The 19,436-nt window shown below is 45.9% G+C and overlaps 1 protein-coding gene across 1 annotated transcript in view; it reads right to left on the bottom strand.

The window, feature by feature from the left end:
- Positions 1-19,119, bottom strand: part of Slc17a8 (solute carrier family 17 member 8) — a 43,272-nt gene extending 24,153 nt beyond the window's left edge. Inside the window, exons 1-2 of the mRNA XM_048418473.3 lie at positions 18,648-19,119; positions 5,856-6,108 (exon numbers count right to left, since the gene is read on the bottom strand). Of these exons, the coding sequence (XP_048274430.2) occupies positions 5,856-6,108; positions 18,648-18,748 (354 nt within the window). The 5' untranslated portion in view covers positions 18,749-19,119. The remainder of the gene's footprint in view (positions 1-5,855; positions 6,109-18,647) is intronic.
- Positions 19,120-19,436: the final 317 nt, after the last annotated feature.

Here is a 19,436-nt window from a genome sequence, read left to right as displayed (position 1 = left end):
CACTGAGAAGTGACTTTGAGCATCGCCTGAGCGCCCCCCGCCCCGAATAATAGGGGTGAAGCAATGGAAACAGAAACTTGACCAAATGGCCAACAGCCATACAGATAACCATTGGGGAATTGGAAATATCACTAGCCTTGTATCAAGGAAATACAATTATCTCATCCTATTTGTCAGGATGGGGTGTATATGGCCCCAAGGGTGTGTGTGTGTGTGTGTGTGTGTGTGTGTGTGTGTGTGTGTGTGTAAAAAGAGGCGGTAAAAGAGAATTGGGGAAGACATGAAGAAACTGAAATGTTCTGTCTTGCTGATGAGAATGTGGCATGGTGCAGTCACTCATGAAAATAGTATAGAATTTTCCCCACAAACTTAAAAAGATGCTAAAAATGTGACTCAACATTAGTGCGGTGGAGTGTGTCTCCAAAAGATATCAGAATCTCAAAGACATCGGTATTCTCCTGTTCGTGATATCTGAGATTCGGAAACAACCTGGATGCCCACTGACAACGGAATTTGAACAGAGTGGCATGTGCTTCCAGTGGAAAGAATACATTATGCAATATTCAACAGCCTGGATGAAGTTAGAAGAGAGAAATAAGCCAGCCATGGAAAGAGAAATCCTGTACGGTTCCACCTAGAGGAAGTATCTGAGATAAGTAAATTAATAGAATTAAAGAGGAGACAGCGATTTTTCAGAGACTGGAGGAGGGAAATGGAGGGTTACCAATCAATGGATAAAATATTCCCCCCAAGCCAGTGAACGAGCTTTGGAGATCAACACTGCACCTATACTCAATGACGATGCATCGTACACTTCAATTTTTATCAAGAGAGTTGCTCTCAGCTGGACCAGCTGGCACAGGCCTATAGTCACAGGAACTGAGGAGGCTGAAGCAGGGGGATCAAGCTTAAGACTTAGTCAGACTTCAGAGTGAATTCAAGGCTAGCCTGGGCAATTTAGTGAGAACCTGTCTCCAGTAAAGAGTAAAATAAAGGCAAGAAATACAGCTTAGAGGTAGGTCATTTCCTTTACCCCCAAAGCCAACCCTATCAAAGATTTGCCTCCTGAAAATGCTCCTTTAGTTGGAAAACAGGTGCAAATGTGAATAGGCCAAGAGTCTTGAAATGAGATATCCAGAATTATCCTGTTTAACCCTCAATCTAAAGACAAGTGTCCTTAAATGGGGGGGGGGGGTAGGCAGAGGGGAATGTGAGTCAAAAGAAAAGTTACATGGGGGTGGGCAGTCTCTGAAGATGAAGGCAGTGATTGGGTGATTCGGGCACAAGCCTGAGAGCTCCTGCTACCACCAGAGATCACAAAACAAAGGAGATATTCTCTGCAAGGGATATGGAGACGTGAGGTGCTGCCAACCCTTTGGCATCAGACTTCTAGTCTCCCCACAACTCTGAGAGAATAAATGTGTGTTGTTTTAGATGTCAAGTTGCAGGTGATGGCTGTCCTAGGACGCCTACAGAGGTGCTTAATTGAAAGCATCTTATTTGATTTCCAAGCAGTCCTTTCCTGTGACTCCCCTCCTCCCCGATGGTCCTTTGGCCACCAGGCCATGGAGGCAGAAGCAGCAAGCAGGGCCTTGCGCAGCCCCTGAGTACGATGGACATAACCCTCCAGGAGACAGCGTCAGTGAGTCTGCTCAGCTTCAGTCGGGAGGACAGAAAATAGAGAGGATTGGGATGGTACCTAGGGAATCACCTAATTTGCATTAAACAACACGCTCCTATCAGAAAGCTCCTAGGACAAGTCTCAGGTATCATCTGTAGAAGCATGGTCCTATCGGAATGTTCCTAGCACAGTGTCTAATTACCATACGGGCAGCAGTGGGGAGCGGGGAGCTTCTGTAGAGAACAGAGTCCCGGGTCACACTAGAGATAAGTCAGGTATCCGGGCCTAGGATAGTCTCCAGATAAGGTCAGGCAGACAGCAGGGTGCATTCTGGGGGAGAAGGGGAAGGCAGTCATCCATGTCGCCAAGCAAGCTGGGAGAGCTCCTTCCAAGAGCATTCTGTCTCCCTTGTCACAGAATACACTCCTCTGTCTACCATAGCTAATAAACACCAGAAAAGAGAGTCACACCGTGGGATCACAGGATTCGGTTGCGGGAACAGGGCAAAGCCATGGTAAAAGACAGAAGGTAGTCTGTCGTGAGATGTGGGAAACTGAGGCAGGTTGGGAGAAGCAGGTGAGAGCAGGTGAGGCACACAAGCTGGAGACCTTAGCAAAGACCTTTCCAGTTCCCTTGGGGTAGAATAGTCTACGTCCCATAGCGACTGTGTTCTTGTCTCAAGAATTACATGAGGTGCCTTTCCTCCCTTGGGAGAGGGCATCCTGGACCTCAGATCCCTAATCCCAAAATGGAGCATCTACACAGACTTCCCCAGCCAACCTGCTTTCTGTATTTCGCTTTCACGGAATCCCACTTGAGTCGTCCGTCATCCTCTTGTTAATATGAATTGTTCTCACTGAACTTCTGCTGTTTGCAATCAACGATCCCTGACCAGGAAGGATACAAGGACATCTTTTCCAAGGCCCAAGAGCTAATGAACAATTCCGTATAAAAAAAAAAAAAGCGGCTTTGAGCTTATCAATTTATTAAGGATCAGTCAATCCTGAAGTCCATCATTGAAACCTTGCGAGCCTCGTGAGTCCTGAGAAACAGGTGCTAGGAAAGTGTTTCTCAGCCTTCAATTGTTTTTTGCTTACCATATGACAGATGGTAAGGGTTACGAATGCTTTAACTTCTAAGTTTGCTGGGGAGGAGTACCAAGGGTTGAATCCAGGGCTTCAACTATGCTAAGCACATGCTCTTCCACTGAGAACAACTCATGATGTTGAACTAACTAACATGTGACTATCCACACGTCAGCTACATTGTCCTTTGTATCACTTGTAGACAGCATGTCACACAGGTACCGAAAGATTTAACCTGCCCATGGCATTTACCCTGTTCCACAAATGAGGTTTCTAAAAATGTCTGTGCAAAATAATCTCCCATGAAACAAAACACAGAGACAGAAATGCCAACCATTCAGAGCATTGTCACCCTGCTGGTTACACTCAGATGATACCTAACTTGTTCTGTGTGGGGGAGAGAACAGCCTGCCATGAATTAGCTTTGCTCACTAGAGCATGTTCAAATCATTGTTCTCTGCTTTGGGTGAGGCTTTTATTTTTGTTATCAAGGGTATTATTGTATGAGGTCCTATTTGGGGATTAGATTTTTCCTCCCCCCACCCCTTCTTCTTTGGTTAGTTTGAGGCAGGGTCTTGTTCTGTAACCTAGTTGGTCTTTGAACTCACTACTTAGCTCAAGATGGCCTTGAACTCAATCCTGCCCCTCTGCCTCGGTCTTCTGCCGATTATAGGCATACGCCACCATGCCTAGTTCCTCAACTCCTGCTCTTGATGCCAGAGCGAATGATATAGAGCAGGGTTTAGATCCTAATCAGATCTTCTAAGCAACATTGTAGAAACTGGTGAGTCCAGAGAACATTGCTTCTTCATTTTTATCAAAGTGTCTCTTCTCTGTCCTAATTTCTCGGGCTCTATTGACCGATTGGCTTTGCAGGTGACAAACGCTAGTAGCATCTCATTTTGATTTGCGCCTCAGTAGGCAAGTTCTAATCAGCCAGCCTTGCCCACAAAAGGCTGAGGGGACGCAAATGACACACATCTGAAGCCCCACCGGTGTTCCTTTCTGAAAGCACTGAATGCTTCTCTCCCTCTGTCTCACCTTCCCCCTCCACCACCATCCCCCACAATAAACAGAATATCTCTCTCAGACAGACTCAGCTGGGGCATCAATGCAGGCTAATGCATCTCCATGGTGCTGAACAATCTCTTAGGAGGAAGGGGGAAAGCCTGCGTGCTGGCTAAAGACCGCTTTTCCGTGAACTGACATCAAATTTCCCCAAGCCAGTCCTTGGCAAAAGACTGTTCTAGGTGATGCTAACAGATGGGGCATCAAAAATAAGACTGCCACGCTCTCCGCTGAGGAAATAGTACCTCCATGACCCTGCCTCAGGGTCACACAGCACTCAGAAACAATCCAGGCTTCACATACACGGTGTCTTCTTCCCACAAAACCCTGCAAGTAATGCCATAGTTTCCCAGACCCCCACATGGAAAACTCAGGTCTAAGACTAAATGCAAACACAGACATCCAGAGAACCACCAGGGGCCTCTCTGAGGAGGACCATTCTCTCCTGTAGTCGTTTTGTGCCCACATTCAGTTCGGTGAGGCAGACAGTTATGGGGACACATTTTCAATTATTCATCCCATAATTTATGAGGCCTTTTTTTTTCGAAAATGAAATGTATGCCCTGACAATGTTGAGGCATGCATGGGCAGCCCGTATATGGCGGCTCTGTTGCACTTGTCCATATTGGGTTTCATGGTCTAAGTGGATGAGGACGACTGACCAGGTCTCTTCCTCTAGAGGGCACCAAATCTCATTACAGATGGTTGTGAGCCACCATGTGGTTGCTGGGAATTGAACTCGGGACCTTTGGAAGAGCAGGCAGTGCTCTTAACCGCTGAGCCATCTCTTCTACCTAGCTAGGCTAAAATAAAACTAGCTTTACATTTCCAGCATACATAAAACAATTTATGGAATAACATCAATGCTTCTGCATGACACCACCAGCCTGAGAACGTTCACCAGGCCCCTTTCCATCAGGCAGCAATGATTCTGGGGTATGCGGAAGAATCCAGTGTGTCTATAAACTTAGATGAGGGAAAGTCAGGGGGGTTTGTTTTAAACTTAATATATAATACTTTCAATAAAAGTTTGCATTCATGAAAATATTTTGCAAAACAATTTCTTGATTTGTATAATATCTAGGGTAAAACTTTGGAAGAGAATATCCTGAGGTGAGTTGCTTCGGTTTGCATTTCTAGAACATGCCTTTCCCCTGGAATTCCAGGTCAATGGGTAATATGGCAAAGTTGCAGTCACCGGTTCTAATAAACCACAGAAAAGTTAGTGTTTTTATCTTCACTGCCTGCTGACTACAATTTAGAGTTTCTGCAAGTATAAACATGATTTAAAAATATGGTAAAATCAGTCTCACTACTGTGACGTGAGTGACAGCCAGAAACATGTTCAAATGATATTACAGTTGTCGTCAGGATCACAAGTGTTGCTTATATGTCCATTAAAATTTAGGTTCTGCTATCTGATGTACTAGTAAGGAGGCCTTACATCTATACCATAAATTTGATTTTTAAATATGTTCCTCTACACTTTAATATAATTGCCTCCCTTTAGACTCCTTTGTCTATTACACTAAGAATTTCAGATGTTAGCTTTGATCAATGGCTTACCCGGTTGTTCACAGGGTTTGAAAGGGTTTATAGCACAGAAAAGCCTGTCTCGCTTCCCAACATGTCATGATCTCTCTGTCTGTCTCCCTCGCAGACCTTTACAGACAGTGCTCATTTTTCTTCCAATATTCTTTCTACCCCACCAAATCTCTGTCAAGTTCAGCCATCACTTTCTCTGAAAAATCACAACACCAAAATCGTGGCGTGCTCACTCCTACAGGAGCCCAAGAATCTAGTGAAGCCATACTGACCCAGCAACTGGCACACCACGTTGTCACATAGACTGTCAGTCTCCTGGAGCTCACGGTCCCTCTCGGCTGTTATTTAGCCATGTCCAGGACTCAGTATGAGGCTGTCACTGAATGTGCTTGTTACATCAATGAATTGTCCTCTTCGCTTTTACACAACTGTCACACACATACACACACGCATGCATGCACTCACGCATGTACCCACGCACGTACGCGCGCACGCACGCAAGCTCACATATCCTCCCGCTTTAGTTCCGTACTGACCTGAATTTCCGGTTTTCCGTCCACATAGACAGTGCTGTTGTTGACCATTTCCACAATAGCCACTCCAAGGTTGCACCGAATGCCAAAGGAAATACAGAATCCCAGGCCACTCATGATGGCGATGATGTACCGCTTGGGGATGCCACAGCAGCCGCAATCACAGACTGGGAGGCGTGGCCTGGGTGTCTGCACCGGCCTTCCGTCTTCATTCAGCTCAATGGTATCTTCTTCTTCATTGGTCCCATCGATTTTTCTGCATCAAAAAAAAAAAAGAATAAATGGAGAATAAAAGCCAGTATTCAAGGTGAGGGAAAATGCACAAAGTAAAGAAAAAAGAAGAAGAAGAAGAAGAAGAAGAAGAAGAAGAAGAAGAAGAAGAAGAAGAAGAAGAAGAAGAAGAAGAAGAAGCAGCAGCAGCAGCAGCAAAGGAACAAGAGGAAGAAAACCTACAGAAGGGTGCACCTTATATTTTAAAAGTTACTATCATCATCATCATTGTTAAAGGAAACAATCGTGGCTGAAATGACTAATGTTCTGATATTGTGTCGGGTTTCCATAGCACCAAGTCACTCAGACCTTCTGGAGTTGGCGGTGTACACCTGTCAGTCATTCCAGCATGGGGCATGGGGACAGGAGGGTCTCAAGTGCAAACCCGATGAACATAGCAAGCCTGATTGCAGCCTGGACTGCAGAGTGAGGCCTTATAGACAAAAGGAAAAAAGTCTCTTAAATTTCTTTTTTCTTTTTTTTTTTTTATTTTGTGGGGTTTTTTTTTTGAGGCTGTTTCACTGTAGCTTTGGAGCCTGTCCTGGAACTCGCTCTTGTAGACCAGGCTGGCTTCAAACTCACAGAGATCCACCTGTCTCTGCCTCCCGAGTACTGGGATTAAAGGCGTGTGCCACCACTGCCTGGCTTTAAATTTAGTACAAACATAGTGCTGGAGAGATGGCTCAGTGGTTAAGAGCACTGACTGCTCTTCCAGAGGTCCTACGTTCAATTCCCAGCAACAACATAGTGGCTCACAACCATCTGTAGTGAGATCTGATGTCCTCTTCTGGCCTGCAGGCATACATGCACATAGAACACTGTATGTGTAATAAACAAACACTATATACATAATAAATAAATAAATCTTTAAAAAATTTATACAAAGACGATGTTATCCTCATGCCCTTTATAGAGGGGGTGGGAAAAGTCTCATATGAGGAGGTGTGGAAGCCCAGATTCTGATTCTGTGTCCTTAACAATGTGCTGTACTGTGTTCCTGCTGAAAGAAAAATGGGACCACCACATGGCATGACAACCATTTGGGTCACAAAACTTTTATTTTAAAGTCACTTGGAGCTTGGTGAGATTATATGCGGGGATTATTTTCACCGACTTCTGTAGGTTCAAGGGATGGTATGTCCTCATAATTACCTTCCTCTCAACCTGTGGGTCATGACCCTTTCACGGGGTTGCAGAGCAGATATTCTGAATAGCAGATATTTATTTTATGATTCATAACAGTAACAAAATTATAGATAGGAAGCAGCAATGAAGATAATTTTATGGTTGGGGTCACCACAACATGAGGAACTGTATTAAAGGGTCACAGCATTTGGAAGGCTGACAGCCACTACTATAAGCAACAAAAGTAATTGAGCAACCAGCACTGTCAATTATGAAGAGGTTTTGGGGGGGCTGGGAGGACTGAGGAGATGGCTCAGTCAGTAAAGTGTTTGTTATACAAGCATGAGGAGATGAATGTGGGTTCCCAGCACCCACATAAAAATCTAGACCCTGAAGTGCATGTCTGTAACCCAATGCTGGGGTAAGAGGTAAAGGCGACCTAGACAAATTGGTGAGCTCCGGGCTCACTGAAGACAGACTCTGCCTCAAAAATCGGGCAGACCAGGAGCCTCAGTAGGGAAAAGTCCTTGCCAGGCAAGCCTGAAGACTTGAGTTCAAACCCCAAGTCCCATGGTGGAAGAAGAGAACCAAGTCCTAAAGATTTCCCTCCCGCCTTCACACGAACACAGTGGCAAGCACACACATGTGTGTGGGCTGGCTCTCTTTCTCTGTCTCTCTGTCTCTGTCTCTCTCTGTCTCTCTCTCTTACACACACACACACACACACACACACACACACAGTGATATTTATAAGCAAACAAACAAAGAATAAAGTAGATAGCAATTGAAGAGTGCACTCAAAATCAATCCGACCTCCACTCTGGCATGCGTGCACACATACACACAAGCATGCACATGCATGTGCACGCACACACAAATACGTATACACGTACAACACAAAGAAGAACCATTTATAGCCTGTGAGGCCGTAATCCTGAGTACGATTCTCAGTTTTCATAAGTATTAAATTGATATAAGTAGCACAATTATGAACAAAGCAGCTGCTTTCGAAAACAAGTTCCTTTTCTCCGCTAATGCATACGGGAGACGATTTGCACAGCGGCTTTGGGTAAGATTTGAAGCGCAAAGACAGAAGAAAAACAGTCCTTGGACTCCTGTAAGCACAGCAGACATTTACTAAGTGCCTACTGCATGCTGGGCACTGTGCCATTGGCGAAGAACAGCGATGAAGGTGACGCGTTTTCCCACGTGACGCGTTCCCCACGTTCCTCCAGCAATTACACTGATAGCAAAGGAAGACACACACATACGCAGCCACAGTCACCGGATGACCCACTGCAGTGTGACCTGAAAGCCTTCTCCCTCACCTGGCCTCCTTCCTTCTCTGTCCACGGACATCTTGTGGTCTGCATGATCCCCAAACACCTTCTACTACCTCCTCAATGTCTCTCAGCACACGTCCCCCATGTCTAGTAGGTCTTAGTGAGTTCGAGCCAGCTTGGGTCTACATAGTTCCTCGACAGCAAGGGCTACATAACATAACCCTGTCTCAGAAATAAAATAAATTCCTGGGGTTTTGCTGTGTTTTGTTGTTGGTTTGGTTTGGTGTTTTTATATCGGCAAGCTCAAAGAGGAAGACTGAGAGACAAATCACACTGCCAATAACTAGACAACCAATATGTAGAGACTGGCTGTGACTTCAGGCAGGTACCTTGACAATTACGAATCTCCCGTTTCTTTGCCTGCACAATCAACATTGTTAATTGTTACATGTTACAGAGCTGTTACAAGACTAAGACATCACGGTCAGTAAAGGACTGAGCATTGACTCAGTGATGGGCTCTCTGCCATCCTAGTATGCCATGTTTTGGGTTTGGCTTCTGTTTCATTTGTTTTGCGTGAAACACGTTCTCTGTAGCCCCTGCCACTGTAAGATTTTCTATTCCTCGGTCTGGATGCTTATCACATCGAGTTAGAGAGGGTTTTTTTCCTTCTTCAGTATAGGGGGTGAAGAATAAGTGTTCCACATCATGCATGCGTGCATGAATGGGTGGAGCCCGGCCCACCTGGTGGCTTTGCACATGCAGAGGGCTAGCGCTATGTCCTTGTCTTTATCGCCAGTGTTCGCCGAGTGGAATTGGGGGTTAGCCCACATCACTCCACACTCGCAACCCTTAGAGACAGGGTGAGAATCTATCCACTTCTGCCCCCAAAATAATCTCTCTAAAATGGAGAAGGGGTACACTTTGGTCAAGAAAAAAAAATTCCTTTCTTAAGAAACAGAGGACGCTAATTACCCATAATAGATATTTATACCCCTCGTGTTTCTTGCCATGTTTGCCTATGGTCCCTCTTTTTGACGAGAGAATCCTCTTTCTTCTCAGGATGACAGCCAGCATTGTTGTTTTTCCAAATATAGAAAACTGCAGACTGGGCTGGGGCCCTTTCCGCACTAGGGAGGCTCCTTCCCTTGTTCTCACGGACAATTGATTGTCTAGTAAGCATCTAAGCTCAGGATCCTCCGACCAGCCTTCTATTCAGAGCAGTTAACTTGTCAGTAGCGCCAAGTGTTCCACAGACCATGGAGAAGGGTTTTCACGTGGGAGGAAATTGCTCAATATGGCTCACACACTGTGAGCAGAACACAGAGATCACATAACCAGTGTTCAAATTCCACTCACGTGCCAGCTTTGGGCAAGCATGTATGGCGAGGTCCCAAGTAAGATGAGGGTAAGTTGTCTCAGGACTGTGCTGTGAACTAAGGGAGTGTGTACGCGTGAACACACACACACACACACACACACACACACACATTGTTTAGATGTAAATTGTTCTCCACAGGCTCATATGTTCAAACACTCCATACTCCGTCCCTGAATGTTGGTGCCATTTAGGGAAGTTGAGGAACCTTTAGAAGGCCCAGTTGGAGTACAAGGCTCATCAAGTGGGCTAAGCCTTGCAGTCTATAACCCACCTCTGCTTCCTGGTCTACCCAGATGTGAGCCACTGCCAGCCTCACACTTGGACCTCTGCAGCCAGACATCATGCCCTCCCCACTATGTCACTTTAGGCGAGGAGCCAACGCTGACCTCACCTCCGTTCGAATTGCCTTTTGGCAGGTATTTGGCTACAGCAATAATCCAATTAGCAAGACATATATTTTAAAAGTGAAGCTTCGTTAGGTGCTTCCAGTGAAGTCGTGTCCTATGCTTTTAACTTCCTTCCGTTTCAGCAAACAGCCAGCCCTCACTGAACATACGGGCAAAACAAACAAACAGGCAAACAACAGCAGTTCCGAGGTAAATGTGACTCTACAAGAGGACAAACAAGAACACTGTTCGGTAGGACGTTCACGACATAATACCACACGGCGGGGAATGTAAGCAAGTGTATCTTGTCACAGGTCTGGAAGCTGCAAGTCCATGGTTGAGATTTTGGCCAGTTTGGTCTCTTCTGCAGCCTCTGATCTTGACTTGCAGGTGGACTCCTACCCCTGGTGTCTTCACATGGCCTTTCCTCTACCTCCTTGATGTCTCTTAAGTCTTTCTAAATGTCTCCTTACAAGGACACCTACCCTATTGGATTAGGATCCACCATACGTCCAGCAATTTCAGAGGTTTCGAGGTCCGTCCTTGCTGTTCTGTAGTTTCACCTTTCCTGCCCCAGTATGAGTTTTTCTTTCAAACTTAGTCTCAGAGCAATCATCGCTGATTTGCATCCTAAGACCCCGAGGCCACTGGTGACACACCAGCAGATCCGCGGCCATATTTGGCATTAGCGTGGTGCGTTCATGGAGAGAGTATTTTGGGCAATCTGGATTAAACACCAGAGGTTAAAAATCTGAAGTTGGTCTGGAGTTTTGGTCAAATTTTGAAGACCTAGAATTATGAAGTCCACACTCTCTCCTGGCTGCAAATGAGTCTCCCCTTAGTGACAGTCCCCACCAATCCCTATTGCCACTTCATAGACTTGCAGAATACCAACAGCTGAAACTCAAAAGAAGAAAATATATTTAGTGTTTTTAAGCCACTTTCCTATCAAAAGTAGAAAAACAAAAAAAATCACATCTAGGAGCAAATAAATTCAGCAAACAAACGCTATCCATAGGCGCCCAGTGTCTTAACTGCCTCTTAAGATTCTGATCTTGCAAAGAAAACTCCTTTTCCTAGAGTCTCAGGAGCGACCTGCGTAGTTCTAGGTAAGTTCTTTGTCATTAGAAACACTTGATCGAGATGAAGAAGGAGAAGGAGGTGGAGGGAAGGAAGAAGGCATTGCACTTAGAGAAGAATTTACAGAATTTAGCTGTTAGACATATGTAGTGGGGATTTGGAAAATTATAAAAGAGAATCCTGAGACCAGAAAATAAAGCCAGGAACAGTGGCCTACACTCTTAATAAGAAGCTGCTCAAAAGACTGATGAAGAGGCCTGAGCCCAGGAGTTTAGGACTTGGCCACAGTACAGGGAGATCTATGTGTAGGTCCTGTCATATGAGCCTTTTACCCCAGATACTCAGAAGGCTGGGTTGAAAGCCAGCCTGGGCTGTTAGCCTTGTCTCGGAAGCAGAGTAACAACAAACATCCAGGACTGCTGCACAGCCCTAGAGTAGAGCATTTTGCCCAGGAACAAGGCCCTGAGTTTGCTTGCTAGGGAGAGAATGAGGAGGAAGGAGAGCCCGTGGGAAGAATGAGGGAGGAAAAGGGGGGCAGTTGGAGGGGAAGAGAGGAGAGAAGGATCTAGAGAGGAAGTAAGGGGAGGAAAAAAGTGGAGAAGAATGAAGAGGAGGAGAAAGGGGGGATGGGAGAGGAGGAAAGAAGAAAGAGAGGGTGGGGGAGAACAGGGAAAAGGAAAGGGGAAAGAAGGAGGGGGAGGAGGAAGAAAAGAAAGAGAAAGGAAGGAAAGAAAAAAGGAATGGAGGAGGGGAGGACAAGAGAAAAAATACAGGAGGAGGGAAAACAGATGAGAGAGAGAGATGGGGGAGACAGGAGGAGGGAGAGAGGAGGAGGGAGGAAGAGGTTTCTGCCTATGGTTAGAAAGGGGACCTGAGTGTTCAATTCTTAAAGGTTCAAATCCAGACCATGTTTCCTGACGTACATTTCTTAGAAGTAAGCTCAATGGTGAGATCTTATGAGATTAGATGATGATTTCTAGTCGGAGACCATCAGGAACATCTGTGGAATATCACAGTGATCTAGTACAACTAATAGATAACATGGTTTTAGAGCTTATTAGCAAAAAATGACAATTACTCTGAATGCCTCATAAAACAAATGTATGACAAATAAATGCTTCTAAGATTTATAGGTGTACATGTACACACATACACACAATACACTCACACACATATACACACACACCCACAAGCTTGATTTGGAGCATTCCAGAGCATTCCCTCCCAAGTAAAGGAAAAACTACTCTACTTGGCATTTGCTACTATTTAAGGACACACAGAGCTTTGGAGACACTGTGTTTTATGCTAGGGAGTATTGTTCTGACATATTTCTTCCATGATACAAACCATACACTGAAAACCCCAAAGGCAAGAACATGGCCCACAACTTATCCAGGATACAAGAAGGGCCATCTAACTGCTAGAGCCATATTATCGAACATTCCCATAATACTATGTGAGGGGAAGCATCAGATGAGCTTCTGAACAACACCTCAAAGAAAGACAACATGCATTCTAGAATGAAGCTATGCCTCCCTAGTAGGTTAGACCCAGCTCCTGGCATGCTGGGGGAAGATGGAGCACCTCAACCCAGAGTATCAAGAGACCATGTGGCCAAAAATACTTCTTAGGAACTGGTACAATCAGAACTATGAAAACAGAATGTGTAGGGCTGAAAAGGTGGTGTGGTAGTTTGGATGAGAAAGGCTCAGATATTTGCATGCTTAGCCCCCAGTTGTTGAACTGTTTGGGAAGGATTAGGAGGTGTGGCCTTGTTGGAGGAGGTATGGCCTTGTTGGAGGAGGTATGGCCCTGTTTGAGGAGGTGTGGTCTTTTTTTTAAATATTTATTTATTTACTTATTATGTATACAATAGTCTGCCTGCAGACCAGAAGTGGGCACCAGATCTCATTACAGGTGGTTGTGAGCCACCATGTGGTTGCTGGGAATTGAACTCAGGACCTTTAGAAGAGCAGGCAATGCTCTTAACCACTGAGCCATTTCTCCAGCCCGGAGGTGTGGTCTTTTTGGAGGAGGTGTGACCTTGCTGGAGGAGGTATGGCCTTGTTGGAGGAGGTGTGGCCTTGTTGGAGGAGGTGTGGCCTTGTTGGAGGGGTGTGGCCTTGTTGGAGGAGGTGTGGCCTTGCTGGAGGGGGTGTGGCCTTGCTGGAGGGGTGTGGCCTTGCTGGAGGAGGTATGGCCTTGTTGGAGGAGGTATATCACTGGTTTTGAGGTTTCAAAAGCTCACACCAGCTCCCCCCTTCTCTCTCTCTTTCTCTCTCTCTCTCTCTTTCTCTCTCTCTCTCTCTTCCTTCCTGCTGCTTATGGATCAGGATGTAAAGCTCTCAGCAACTGTCCAGCACCATCCCTGTCTACATCCTACTATGAGGACCACAGACTAACCCCCAGAAACTGTAGGCAAGTCCCCAATTAAATGCTTTCTTTCGTAAGAGCTGTCTTGGTTATGGTGTAACTTCACAGCCCTAGACCAGCAACTAGGACAGATGAAGGAAATGGCAATGTCTGTGGAAAGAGCTGAGAGGCGTAACCACTCACCATTCCTCCTCCCTCACACACACACTGGAAGTCTTACTCAGTTCTTCGGATTTCAGCTCACGGCTTCACAGATCCTGGTTCACCAGGAAGAACGCTCCCATGTGGAACCCAATGAAATCACTTCTTTTTTGCTGTTGTTGTTAAGATCTTTATTTTTTACTTTTGCGTGTCTACATGTCTGTCTGTACATTTGAATTTGTACACAGGTGTAGCACCTACAGAGCCCAAAGGGAGTGTTGGATCCGCTGGTGCCACAGTTGCAGGCAGCTTCCATAACGGTGGGCACCAGACCTGAACTCGGGGCCTCTGCAAAAGCAGAACGCGCTCCCAACAGCTGGGTCATCTCTCCAGCACCTTAGAATCACCTCTTAACCTTTGGATAAGGTCATGTATGGAACACAAAGGATGTCCCATTAAGTACAGGGCTGTGACTACTGCCTGGCCACTTTGAGGGCCTCAGGAAAGAATGTAGATTAGGACCAAAGATCACCATAGTGACAAGCAGAATGAATCCCAGTCCTCGGGATTGAGTCCAAGAGATTGAGATTGTGGTTTTCATCATGAAGGAAGAAATATGTGGCACCCAGTCACCTACGGAGGTATCTTCTGATGCTGTATGGTCTAGTCTGAACTGCAAATGGACAGGTTCATGGACAGTGGCCGAGGAAGGAAATAGTGGCCAGGTTGCAGATCCCTTAGGGCTGAAGGTCAGGGTCAACTTCCCAGGGGAGGCGACAGAGGAGAGGCCAGCCACGACGACGGGAGCTAGGGTATCAGTTGCGGTGGCACACGCCGGTAGGATTTGCTGAACTAGGAGGAGGTAGGAGGATTACGAGTTCGAGGCCAGCCTGGGAGCTAGGGTTTGTTCTGGTAACGTCTCAGGAAGATTCCCTAGGGATAAAGAGCCTGGAGCCACAAAACAGATCATCCTGCATGGATTGATCTTCTTGAGAGAAGGAGCAGATCTGAGGCTCCTAGGGGTGGGCCGGTCGAACACTGCGGCGCATGCGCGGGATCACCAGGCCAGCGCATGCCTGGAGCAGCTTCACACTACCCTGCTTTCGGGGCTGCTAAGAGATCAGAGCTCCTTCCTTCTAAAACTGCCCCCAGGGAAGTGACCTGGACTCCTGCTGAGGCAGCCCACAGGCCCTGACTGACTTACACAATGATGATACACCAGGCTGAGCCCTCGGTGCTGTCCTCATGGGAGGACAGAAAAGAAGGTGACCACAGTTGATAATAACTTGTTATCTATCTTACAAAGTACTAGAGGAGTTCTCCTAATGCAAAGAACACTGGATGCTTAAAGAGTTGGGAATGCTAATTATCTTGCTATGAAAATTACATTGTAAATGTCTGTGAATATGCACAATTATTATGTGTCAATTAAATGTACGATGGCAAAAAAGAAAAAAAGAATTTGGTCATAGAACTTCAGGTTTGAAGCCCAAGCTGCACTACCTTTAAGCTGTGTGCCCTCAGACAGCTTACTCAACCTCTCTGTGCTTTGATTTCTTCACCTATAAAACTGCAAAGGTCGTAGTCTCCTCTTTATGGTTTTTAAATAGTATTAAATAAATTACAGCATCTGGAATATGCTATGCACTTGCCATAATCATTGTATGTTTACAGATGAACAATCGTGCCCTCACTGTCACTGAAAGCTGAACAAATTTGTTTGGTAATTTCGGGACACGCGTTCCTTGTTCCGTGGCAAGGCTTCACTATAAGAGCGGGCATCTTGGTTCACTCCCCACTTCTGAACTATCATTGTGCCATCGGCTGAGCAATTGTTCAGCCGCTTCTTCTCCAGGAAGGACTGATGATGCCCTGCCTGTAATCAACCCCATGCGTGAACTCTCAAAGGCTTCCCTGCCTGGCGGCCACGCCCCTAGCCAGGAGGAGCAGTCCATGATTAAAAAAAAAAAAAAACCACATCCCAAGAACTCTCAGTCTTAAATAGCTTAGGAAAGACTGAGCCTGTAACTCCTTTCCCCCGTGGAGTGAACAGCAGGCTCTTCCTTCTCCATGCCCTCGCACGCAGAAAGCAGCCCACACCGTGTTTAATTGCTAAGCTTGGAGGATAGCACCCGGTTTTATGCGAGAAGTCAACAAGGAAAGGGGGAAATGTCCCCCGGATGCCGGACTCTCGGCAGAACACTTTGCATATAATCATCTTACAGAGTTGTGGCAGAGCTGGTCTGGGTAATTCTGACGCAGAGATCGCGAATGCTGAGGGCCCCCTAGATTGCTGGTCAAGTATGATTATTATCAAGTATTATTATTTTTATCTTTCCTGCTTTTCCCTCCCAGCAATTGCTACCGAAAGCCCGCTGATGAACACTCTGAACCTTGGGGTTTGGTTTGTCTATTCTAAAGCCATCCATATTACGTCAGCAATGACCCTGTCCCGCATACGTCTAGGCACTCTCCACCTAGCCTTGTGCTGGCTGTTCCAGGGTACCAGTCTCTAGATCAACAGTTCTCAACCTGTGGGCCGTGACCCTTTGGGGGGGGTCGCATATCAGATATTTACATTATGACTCATAGCAGTAAGCAAATAACAGTTATAAAGCAACAACAAAAGTAATTTTATGTTTGGAGGTCACCACAACATGAGGAACTACACTAAAGGGTCACAGCGTTAGGAAGGACGCCGTTGAGAACCACTGCTCCAGGCACTGGCCAAAGAGTCTCGGGTGCACAGTTCCTTTTCAAGTTAAGGCTGTGTAACTTGGGAGTTACTACCTCAGTTCTGAACCTGAGCCAGCCGACTGCTACACAGAGTTCTCCCCACTCTGTGCATCGTCCAGCCAAAGGGTAGAAACAGCTTTTAGGATAGACTTTTCCAGCCAGGCGGTGGTGGCGCACACCTTTAATTCCAGTACTCGGGAGGCAGAGGCAGGCGGATCTTTGTGAGTTCGAGGCCAGCCTGGTCTACAAGAGCTAGTACCAGAACAGGCTCCAAAGTCACAGAGAAACCCTGTCTCGAAAAACCAAAAAAAAAAAAAAAAGAATAGACATTTCCTATTTCCAAATAAATGATAAATTTTCAAAAACAAAGCAATCAATTGAAAGTTGCTTCAGATTAAATATGCTTATAATAAGATGAGAAACAAACACCCTTTCTTCTTATTGATGACATCCAATGTAGGATTTCAAAATCTGACCCTACGTCACTCATGGGACAAATGGAACCATGGAAGGAATGAGCTGATAACAGCTTAAGTGGGGTTCAAAGGTACCATTTTTGATGACTAAGTACTTGTCAAGTCTTCACAAACTCAGTAGAGGGTGTGGCTCCAGTGGTGGCCCTGGCCCAACGCCAGGGTTTTCATTCCTGACATTGCCAGATTTCTTTGTTATCCCTTGGATAAGCCCAGACACCGTGTAATGCGTCATGTGTAATGTGTGATGTGTAACGGCTTCCTTTTCACATTTATAATCAAGTGACTACCACCCCAATAAGATGTACCTGGAGAGAGAGCAAGCAAGGGGATGAAACACTCATTTAGAAAATATGATAATCATTTTGCATGTTTGGCTGGTTTCCGAGCTATCACGGAGATGCATTTCCATCTGTGCATGATGGCCCGGCACCGCAGAGGGAAGCCTTTCTGTTTTTAGTTACTAAAGCAAGAAAGCAGCTAACTCCATTCTCTTCTGGGATGAACCCTGATCCGGAGTGACAAACTCAGCACTAAGAGGAACATATGGTATAACGTACGAGAGGGGGAAGAATGTGAGACCTCACCCAGGTTACCTAGATGCGATCTTTTTAAGCACTAAAGCTTTGACATTTATGTTCAAGGAAGAAGCCAAATCACATTTTTCACACTAGGGTTAGAAGTAATTATTCAAACACACAAAATGTATATCAAGGCTATTATTCCCATTTCCTATATCAGGAAATAAAATAAATTACTGCACACACAAGGACTACTGATTAACTCATCCACAAAACCTGAGAAGACTTTCCCTGTTGTCTAAAGCCTGGACAAATTAAAATGTGACACCAGTCCTATCATACACAGCAAACCCTCCTGTTACTAGGAGTACAACTTACATTAAAATATTTATTGGGGACACAGACTAAAACCTCTTTGAATTCACTGACAGTCTTTGAATTTTCCCGCTGCCCCTACCTACGGTCTTCTGCCTAATGTTTTAAGTTACTGTCTCAACCCCTCTCCTTTTTGAGAATGCCATAAAGAGCCATTTTGCAGACTCTGTATTATGTATTTTGTGTTTAAGCCTAGAAGAAAGAGAAACATTACTGAAAGTATTTAACTACAATAGTGAACATCTCAAGTTATCTCAGCTCCAGGCAAACTCTATCGTTACTACTGAATTAACATGAAATACTGCCTCCAAAATTTCTGTTTGGTTCAATGACAAGCACATCGTGTATAATACCACCAGCTGTGAGTGTCAGTCTTAACAGACACACAGAGTGCAGTTAAACAGAACCTTTCCCTAACTTAACACTAGCACCCGCATCCCGGTGTTGGGGATTGAACCCCAGGACTTGTGCATGCTAGGCAAGACCTGGGGCTTTTCGATGCATCTTTTTGTCTCCAAGCACAAACTTGGCTCTAGAAGAAACTCCAGAAACCATCTAACGTGACCCCCCCCCTTACCACTAAAATGTGGTTTTATCAACACGATTCAAAATATGTCAGACATAACCGTCAAGTTTGAGTTTAGGGTTTACCTTTGTAAGATCCCCAACGAATCTCCCACGGCATTCTTCACTCCTTCCTTCCCAGGTTTCAGAATTTTTTCTTTGAAGGTATCAAATGCTTTAAACGGCATTTTGAATGGTGGGGCGGGGGGCACCTCTGAGCCCTTAGCAGGCAGCCTCAGGAGCTCTTGTCCTTTCTCATCTCCAGCTTGGGGACACTGTGCTTGCCCTTGAGGAACACCCGAAATTCAGTTCTCATGGGGCGGAGAAAATACTTCAAAAATCAAAAATAAGGCGAAGGCCAGTCCAGGTGTTCCGAGAAGAGAAAACCCTCTCTTCTTGCTCCAGAATAAACAAGGCTGAGGGGATGCTGGTCAGGAATCCCGCCCCTTGCACCAGCTACAGGCTGAACAGCAGGCAGCCTGTGGCCGCTGTCTCGGGCAGCCACGCTCAGACTGAGCACAGCCCGTCTCTCTGGCTGCGGCTGGAGAAGTTAAAGTGTGCTCCAGTGCGCAGGGGGTCCTGAGAGCAGCAGCAGCAGCAGCGTTGGAGGCCAGCTCCAGCCCCTCCTGCCTCCTTCAGCTGGCCGGTGGTGCTGCCAGCTTCCTCTCCGGGGTGATGCTACAGCACCTGCCTCTCTGCAGCCTGGGCTTATTAATGGGCTCCCAGCCAGGGCAGAAGCCCAGAGGGAAGTTTATGAAACATTTACAAGCCCTCTCCTTTCCTGAGGTCCAGCCCCATGCACGGGCTCTCGGCCACCGCTTCGTGCCCTTTATTCCCTTCAGAGTAGCAGGGAGGCAGTTTTTCAGCGGGGCACAA

This window comes from Myodes glareolus, chromosome 26, assembly GCF_982192425.1.
Source record: "Myodes glareolus chromosome 26, mMyoGla1.1, whole genome shotgun sequence".
Classification (NCBI taxonomy): domain Eukaryota; kingdom Metazoa; phylum Chordata; class Mammalia; order Rodentia; family Cricetidae; genus Myodes; species Myodes glareolus.
This window is presented reverse-complemented; position numbering and strand designations above follow the sequence as displayed.